Source organism: Dryas octopetala, chromosome 9 (genome assembly GCF_963921425.1).
Source record: "Dryas octopetala chromosome 9, drDryOcto1.1, whole genome shotgun sequence".
Classification (NCBI taxonomy): domain Eukaryota; kingdom Viridiplantae; phylum Streptophyta; class Magnoliopsida; order Rosales; family Rosaceae; genus Dryas; species Dryas octopetala.
The window spans coordinates 7246013-7253934 of record NC_141374.1 but is presented as its reverse complement, the minus strand read 5'-3'; the positions used below and the strand labels follow the sequence as shown (position 1 = coordinate 7253934).

General features: G+C 34.5%; 2 protein-coding genes across 2 annotated transcripts; both read right to left on the bottom strand.

Moving 5' to 3' along the window:
- Positions 1-3626: 3626 nt before the first annotated feature.
- LOC147273546 (uncharacterized) lies at positions 3627-5451 on the bottom strand. Its single transcript, XM_086257330.1, has 6 exons — positions 5411-5451; positions 5156-5329; positions 4967-5074; positions 4811-4880; positions 4613-4711; positions 3627-4011 (listed from the first exon to the last, which is right to left on the bottom strand). The coding sequence occupies exons 1-6, from the start codon at positions 5449-5451 to the stop codon at positions 3922-3924; spliced, it is 582 nt and encodes a 193-aa protein (XP_086113456.1). The 3' UTR covers positions 3627-3921.
- A 213-nt stretch (positions 5452-5664) lies between these two features.
- LOC147273545 (uncharacterized) lies at positions 5665-7745 on the bottom strand. The gene is made up of 7 exons (XM_086228234.1): positions 7527-7745; positions 7217-7429; positions 7034-7126; positions 6837-6950; positions 6139-6723; positions 5763-6038; positions 5665-5697 (listed from the first exon to the last, which is right to left on the bottom strand). Exons 1-7 carry the CDS (start codon positions 7734-7736, stop codon positions 5665-5667), a joined length of 1524 nt encoding a protein of 507 aa, XP_086084360.1. The 5' UTR covers positions 7737-7745.
- Between the last annotated feature and the right edge of the window lie 177 nt (positions 7746-7922).

Below are 7922 nucleotides of genomic sequence, written 5' to 3'. Positions count from 1 at the left end.
TAATTATGTTTAAGTATGATATAGTATGTTTTATTTGATTTATGAGTTTAAGATTTAAAATTAATGTTATTCTTTTATATATATATATATATATATATAGTGTAATTGCAATGTGCGCTATAGCCTATAGCATGAAGTGCTTGAAAGTTATGAAATAAAGTGCTGGAATTATAGGAATATTAGAAAGTTGTCAGGCCTTAATAATTAATGCACTCTATTAAAATTATATGGACCTAATTAAAAAGACACTTAAACAGTCAAACTACATGAACTTAATTGGTCATTTTTCCTAATTTCTTTTGAAGCCTATATGTAAATCAGGTTTTGGAGCCTTCATGATTTTTTTTTTATTTTTTATTGGAATGAGAATTCAAACTTTAGATTTTTTTTTTTTAAATGTGAATAGAAATACTACTTAACCACAAGATAGTTGGGCTTCATGATTGCTTTTTAGTCCGAAGAAATTTCCCTTTCGTAATTTGATAAAAAACATGATTACAAAGAAAAAAGAAAAGTTGACATAGACCCTGCTAAAATCTGACACCCCTTCACAGGGATGTGCATTCACCACACATAGACTTATCTCATAATAACCACATCATACCAAAGACATATTCAACAAGTACTCTAGCTGGCCCTTTTTGGTTCAGGTTTTGGTAGCATGAGAATGAGAAGATATTTTTATTTTCATATTTGGTAAGTGCAAACATGATAAATTATTGTTTGACTCATGAGAATCTGATGCTCCAAAATGGAGAAAATGAATCATTCTTCTTAGCTTAGGTTTGGTTTTTCCTTTCCTATGAGAAAGTATTAATTATACTTTTTCAAGACCATTTTACCTCATTTTATTTTTTATTTCTTCACAAACCAAACATGAGAATAGAAATCTTACAATCTCTTCCCCTAAAAAAATACATAAGAATTGATTTCTCAAGAATTCAATTACATCAATTATGCAAACCAAACGAGTCCTAGAAATAACACAATTAAGTGAAGAAATTGAGAGGTGCTTGATGGTTAGGGACATGGGCAAGTGCATTCACAACTTGCACTTATCCAGGTCTGGGTTGGCATCAAAGTCCCAAGAAAAATTATTGTATGCATGTAAGAGTTATATATAACCTCTAATAACTGTTTCTCATCAAATTTGTTTAACAATTTTTGTTCACCAAATAATATGAAAGTGGTTTATTTGTGTAAATCGATTTGAACCAATTATAGACTTCTCATCTATTTTTAACAAGTAAGATATTGACATGTGTACTAACATATTATTTTATGAGCATATTAGTGAAGTAGTTTGATGACTCTTGCATTATTGGAAAAATTATTCTATATAATCGATACACTGTCAAGTGATATAATCAATCTTTCACAATAATTCCCTTATACTAGTTACACTATATGTTGGTATATTGATTATACCCAATAATTTTTCGCATTGTTGATAACAACCTTTCACAAGATCAAGAGCTAAAGAAAAACAAAGAAGAAGCATCAATGTAAGTTGGGGCTTGTAACTCGAGTGGTTGAGAGTATTTACCTCTACACCTAAGGCCAAAGTTCAAATCTCCCATCTCGCTTTAGTCTTCTTTGTAATAATAATAATAATAATAAAAAAAAGCATTAACAATGGCATGAAACAAGCATTAGGCAAATTCTAAGAAAGAGCAAACAATTGATTGCTTGGAGTACTATATCCGTGAGTTTGATAGCGGCTAATTATCTGCAATCCAACGGTGGAGATGGCAGTGGTTGTGATCACACAAGGTTGTGTCCTAATAATTTGTCATAACCATAAATGCTTCATCGTGTAATACCAATTCCAAGTCAACACCAATGAGTCTGGTACTCTTGCCTGATATTTATCGTTAATAGACTACATGCCTAAGAATGAGAACCTTAAAGAAATTTGCAAATCAATATCAATCAATAAACTTTCCAAGAAGTTTTTTGGCATTCTTGAAGACTTTGGCCTTAAACTTTTGGTATTATTGGAAGACTTTGACCTTAAATAGCCATCGCTTTTTTTCTTTCCATCATTTTCTTCCGTGGGAAAATACTAGATTAGAAATATCAAACAGGTCGGTCTGATCCGTTTAAGATAGACTCATCATGCTTTCGTGTCATGCTTATTAATTTTGGCCCATATAGTTAAGATCTAGGCTCTACTAGCTTGTTTTTCTTTTTGTTTTTTAGGGTGTAAATCCTATGATATTTTTTTTTCTTTCTTTAAATTAAATATTAAGATTTCTTTACTTGAAAAACTGAATTTCCTTGTTAAAAAGTTCTTTTTTTTTTTTTGGGCTAGGAATTGTTAAAAAGTTCTTTAAACATGAAAAAAAACAATGTTAAATAAGTCATGCCTAGTTCGGGCCTATTTTGTGTTCGTGCTTGACCTCTTTTGTGCTCGTGTCGTGTTGTACCTGATGAGCTAAAAACTTTGGCCTGGCCCGCCCATTTACTCATGTCATGTCGTGTCGTTCCTCACTACTACAAAAAACGTAATACACAACGGATTTTATCCGTTGTGTAAGTTGCCAAAATACCGTCGTCTAATCGACCGACGTCTATTGGGGTACCATTACACAACGGTTATTTTCCGTTGTCTTTATTACATTAACACAATGGTAATTACCGAAATACCGTTGTATATACATACTAAAATCTCATGGTTTAAAGGCTACTGTTGTTGAGTATATAACTACACCACGGTTTTTTCCTCGAACCCATTGTTTTATGTTCTCAAGACAACGGTTACGTGTACTAATACATGTATTTTACAACTATTTTAGTTATAAACACGAGGTGAAATACTCATTAACACAACGGTTTTTGGATTTTAACCGTGGTATAGGTCATTCTAAAAATAGGTGTATAAGATGTGTATATGTCTTTCATACTATGGTGTTTATATGAAACCGTTGTCTTCATTACATTACCACAATGGTAATGACAAAAATACCGTTGTATATACATCCTAAAAATCTCATGTATTAAAGGCTACTGTTGTTGAGTATATATATACACAACGGTTACGTTTACTAATACAAGGTGAAATACTCATTAAAACAACGGTTTTTGGATCCTAACCGTGGTATAGGTCATTCTAAAAATAGGTGTTTGAGATGTATATATGTCTTTCATACTACGGTGTTTATATGAAACCGTTGTATTATGAATTTAAGAACATCAGATTTAACTATATAACCGTTGTGTAAGATAGTAATTTCAAGTTTAATTAGATGTCTATAGATATTATATACATCGGCTTTCTAAGGTTTGTGTGGTATTGTTATGGATTATACAACGGTTTCTAATATGGAACTATTGTAAGTTAATGTTACAGACCACGATTTCGTCAGAAAAATTGTTGTAAAATGTTCCTGTTTACATTTGGTTTACATAGGCATGCAGTACCTGAAATAGCTACCTAGGTGTTTTTGGTACAACACCATTGTTCCAAGTAGCATGTTTCCCTTTATAATGTTAACATTCCTAATAAATTATACATTAATTCACAAAATCACAATTTGTTCAAATTTAAACTAATCCACAATAAATAAGGATTTTGGAATTGATAAAGTACCAAATATTAAAAGGAATTTCAAGGTAGCTAGTAATTGTATATATGTAGTTTACTCTCTAAACCCAATGCTATTCACACAACCAGCCATGCCATACACAAAAACCATCTATAACTCAAAAATCAACCATCAAGTTTCTAATCTACCAATTTGCTGCCATCAATCTAATCTAGCAATTAATTAAGCCTAGCTATCAATCTTGGCAGCACCCAAAAGAAGCTAGCAAAGTGATCAATGATATATATATACCCCAAGCTAGTCTAGCTAAACACATGGCCTACAAAATCAAGTTCAAAAATGCTATACGTCAAAAATCCACCTTCTACTCGATCTACATATACTGCCCCACAAAGTTTGCCCATTCAGCCCGGACTTCATCGATATCTTCTTGGGTATAAGTATTGTCCTTCCTTCGCTCCCACTGAAACAAGGCAAAAATGGAGTAGTAATTAAAAAGAAAATTCAACTCAAAATAAAAACATAATGAATCCAATAAAGAAATAAACAATATGCCCCTTAGGTAAAAAAGGCCAAGACAACTCATGATATAAGTGCACAACTACATTAATTAAGAATCAAGCACACATATATAACCAGCAAAATGTCCTAAGCTAACTGCACCCAAAACAGAATCCCCCAATGGCCTAAAGAAATTGCACCAGACCACTCATGAATTTGTTATTAATAATATAAGTGCATAACTACATTAATTAGAATCAAACTGAAATCAACCTCAAATTCACACATGCAAGTGATCATCAAACATGGGCCTAGCTATATAACATGGTCACTTCCACAAGTTTGAAAGAATCCACCCAGTATTCCCAATCTGCATGCACCCAAAACAGACTCCCCCAAGCTAATTTGTTTCCTTTTATTCCTTTACTACATTTCCAATTTTTCAGCCACAAAACAAAGAAAAGAATTTCAACATTTCCAAGTAAAAGACAATTTTCATATCACTACTCAGAGTTCACATGACCAACATAATGCCAAGTTACTTATACTTCACTAATGCATACCTTATTCACAAAAGCTAAGCTCTCATCTTCAATTATTTCCTTCATAAAACGCATAATAAAATAGCCACACTCCTTATCACTTGGCTGTTGAGGAATGCCCTAAATGCAAATAAACATTAATTAGAATGAGCACATATACAGTCCACTTAGCAATCTGTTATTTGAGTTTTAAAGCAAACTACAAACAAGCCAACCTACCGCCATATTTTTCCAGATTACTGCCTTACGCCCTTGCCTATTCCCTTGAGCATTGAAGATTCTAATCCCACTATCGCATGAAAAACCAAATGATTTTAACACTTGCTGATATATGTAAATGAACTTATAAACTGATGAGGCGTCTAATCAACTTACTTGTCTACCACAGTTTTCCATTCATCGCCGATCAGACGTCTTCTCATTGGGTCCATGAAATAGACAATCTCCTTGTCCGGATTGATAACAGTCAGCATCCAATGACATCTACACATTTATAATTCTCATTAAATACCTTATATGGTTGGAAATCAGTATTTACAATGACCACATAAATGATTAACTTACCCGGAATTGTAAGGGACCAAAAAAATCTTATCATCACGAGATCCAGCGAACCTATCTGCCAAGTACCTTGATCTTTCAGTTACATTTCCACACCCTATCGCACCAGTTCTCGCAGGGTCAACAAAACCAACCATACTTAGCATTTTTGACCTCTTTACCACATCGTAGAGGTGCCTAAAAAAATATTCCGTAAGTAATTGCATAATCTCTTTTGCTGGATATAAATATGTATAGAAAAGTAGTCTCATTAAATACCTCATGTAAACGACAATGCAGGTTGCTGATATTTCAACCATGCCACCAAATTGGACAATATCTTCACACAGAAGGTGGGTTTTACGAGTTGCCCCAAAAACATCTGCCTCTATTAAAAAGTTGATTGTACCCTCATCATTCAATACATTTTGTGCATACATGCACAACAACTTCAGTGGCGTAGGCATTGTTTGAAGATTCAACACAATCCCTTTCCCCCTATATTGCTTCTCGCCCTTTCCTTTGGCACGTTTCTAGGTTAAATTATCAATATATGTTAGAGGTAGCTTTTAAAAACACCCAAATCAGTTAAAATTACAACAATACAATTAGGTGAGACATAAAAACATACCTCTTTACCAACTTCCTGCTGCTTCTGATATGTTACAAGATTTTTCGGCCATGCTACAATTGTCCCAACAGCTTGACCAACAGTTACTACTTCGTCTTTAATTGGGATGGGAAGCAAAACTGAGTCATCCAACGAAGTATAAATTGCAACCCGCAGGCATCCCTCTGCCAAAGGAACACCATGCAGTGTCGGTGGGTTGGCATCGTCAACTTCAAGTAATGTAGCGTATGCAACAATATTTTCAAGTGAGCCAACAGCCAACATGCATTTTTTCTCCTGTGCAAATAGCCAAGATAAAATAGAAGTTAATTTAATGACTTTCACAACAAAAAATTAAGGCAATTAAACGTTGGGTAAGCTAGGATGAAATATATACCTTCGAAACACTATTCTTGTCACTCACATAGTCTAGGTCGACACAGTCAGCATCCAACATGTTCGTGTTGTGCTTCTCCTCCTTTGGATCATCAATCTTTTCCATGCCCATATTCTCAATCTTCTCAATTTCATTCTCCTCATTTATCTCTATTTCTTTCTCCACATTCATATCAATATTCTTCACAACTTTTTTCTCCACATTGGTGCTTGCCTTATCAGAGCCATATTCAGCAGTATGGGGAGTTGGGGGAGTACGGGGAATAGGGACTAACTTTAATGGGGTTGGTCCCTCAGCCTTGGAATTCTTCCCTGCCTCTACTGAATTCAATTTATCCATCCAATATTTTCGCTCCTCTGCTATTATTTTCTCTCGCTCTTCTTCCATGATCTGTTTGACACTTTCTCTTATTCTCTCTTTCATACTCTTTCGTGGAGGGAAGTTAAAGTAAGAACTGGGCTTCACATAACCTCCCACAGCTCTAACTCTCCCTGAGTGCTCAGGGGTCCCTAATGCCATTGTTAGCACATCACTGGTACCAGAAGTAGATAATGTCCCCTCAGATACTTGTTTCTTCAAATCATCCTGCAACCATACATGAAATAAAGCCAAGATAAATTAAATTATTAAAGAACTCAACACTTTCAAATCTAACATTGGCAGAATTATAATCAATGGAATATCTATAGCTTACTTACAATTCTGGCAGCAGTCTCAGCTACTTTTGCATCTGGGATCTTCCCATTTTTATCTTCATGTGCTTTAATCCAAAGGGTTGCTCGATCAAACCCCCCCTCAGGCATTGTTTTCATCTTTAAAATAACAAATAAATGTAAACACTAACCAGTTCATGTTTAATAATCATTGTACCAAGGCAGTTAAAGTAAACACTAACCAGTTCATCCTCCAAACCAGCATACCCTTTACGCGATAGTCTATGATGATACTCATGCTTAGATTTCCTCTCCACTTGTTCCTCGTGAAGTTGCTTCAAAACAGAATATTTCCACACATTGAGTTATATACAAATTTAAAGACAACAATTGTACGAAAATATATGTAGAAAGTAATAGCTTACCCCAAACTGATCCGTAAGCCTATGTAGCACAAACTCCTTCCAATCTGACTTGTCAATAAATTGATAGTCTTTAGGAGGATCACTTAATAGCTCAGGTTGATCTTTGTAAGGGAGAACAAATTTACATGTCAGCCTAGACTTGAATTCTCTCCACTTATTTGATGCAGATGCTAACACCATCTTCTTACATTGAGGACTCAGCACAAAAGCCATCTACAATCAATGATGTACTAGTTAAATAAATGATACTATATAATGTTTTAGTTAAATGATGTACTAGTCATATAAATAACCAAGTATTGTTGCTTACCTCTACATTTTCCCAAATTTTATTTTTCATATCCTCCGTAACATCCTTCCACTTCTTTATGGTAATTGGGATCTTTGTACGTGCTAAAGTCCCAATGTAAGACTGCATTTCGGTTGCTGCCTTCCCATGTGGCTGCCCTTTTGAATTAAACTCCACCACCTTTTTGACTTTCATTATTTTTCGCCTTACAATGCGATGCATTGTAACCATCCCCCTTTTCTTCCTTTTTCCATTAACTGAGCTATCTGTGGTAGCAGTGTCCTTTGTCACCTTCGATTCAGTTACAGGAGGCTCAGCTACCTTTGATTTGGAGGTTTTCTTCCTCGAGGAAGCCACTCTCTTTAGCGCCATTGTCTAGGATGAAATGAAATGATATGAAACAGTTTGTAAATAGAG

Coding starts and splice junctions, on each gene's coding strand:
- LOC147273546 (XM_086257330.1), bottom strand. CDS start 5,451: ATGGTTGAAATATCAGCAACCTGCATTGTCGTTTACATGAG. Junction 5,330..5,410: donor TGCATTGTCGTTTACATGAG/GTATTTAATGAG, acceptor ATATTTTTTTAG/GCACCTCTACGATGTGGTAA. Junction 4,881..4,966: donor TGGAAAACTGTGGTAGACAA/GTAAGTTGATTA, acceptor TTCATGCGATAG/TGGGATTAGAATCTTCAATG.
- LOC147273545 (XM_086228234.1), bottom strand. CDS start 7,736: ATGGTTACAATGCATCGCATTGTAAGGCGAAAAATAATGAAAGTCAAA. Junction 7,127..7,216: donor GGCTTACGGATCAGTTTGGG/GTAAGCTATTAC, acceptor TCTGTTTTGAAG/CAACTTCACGAGGAACAAGT. Junction 6,951..7,033: donor CTGGTTTGGAGGATGAACTG/GTTAGTGTTTAC, acceptor GTTATTTTAAAG/ATGAAAACAATGCCTGAGGG.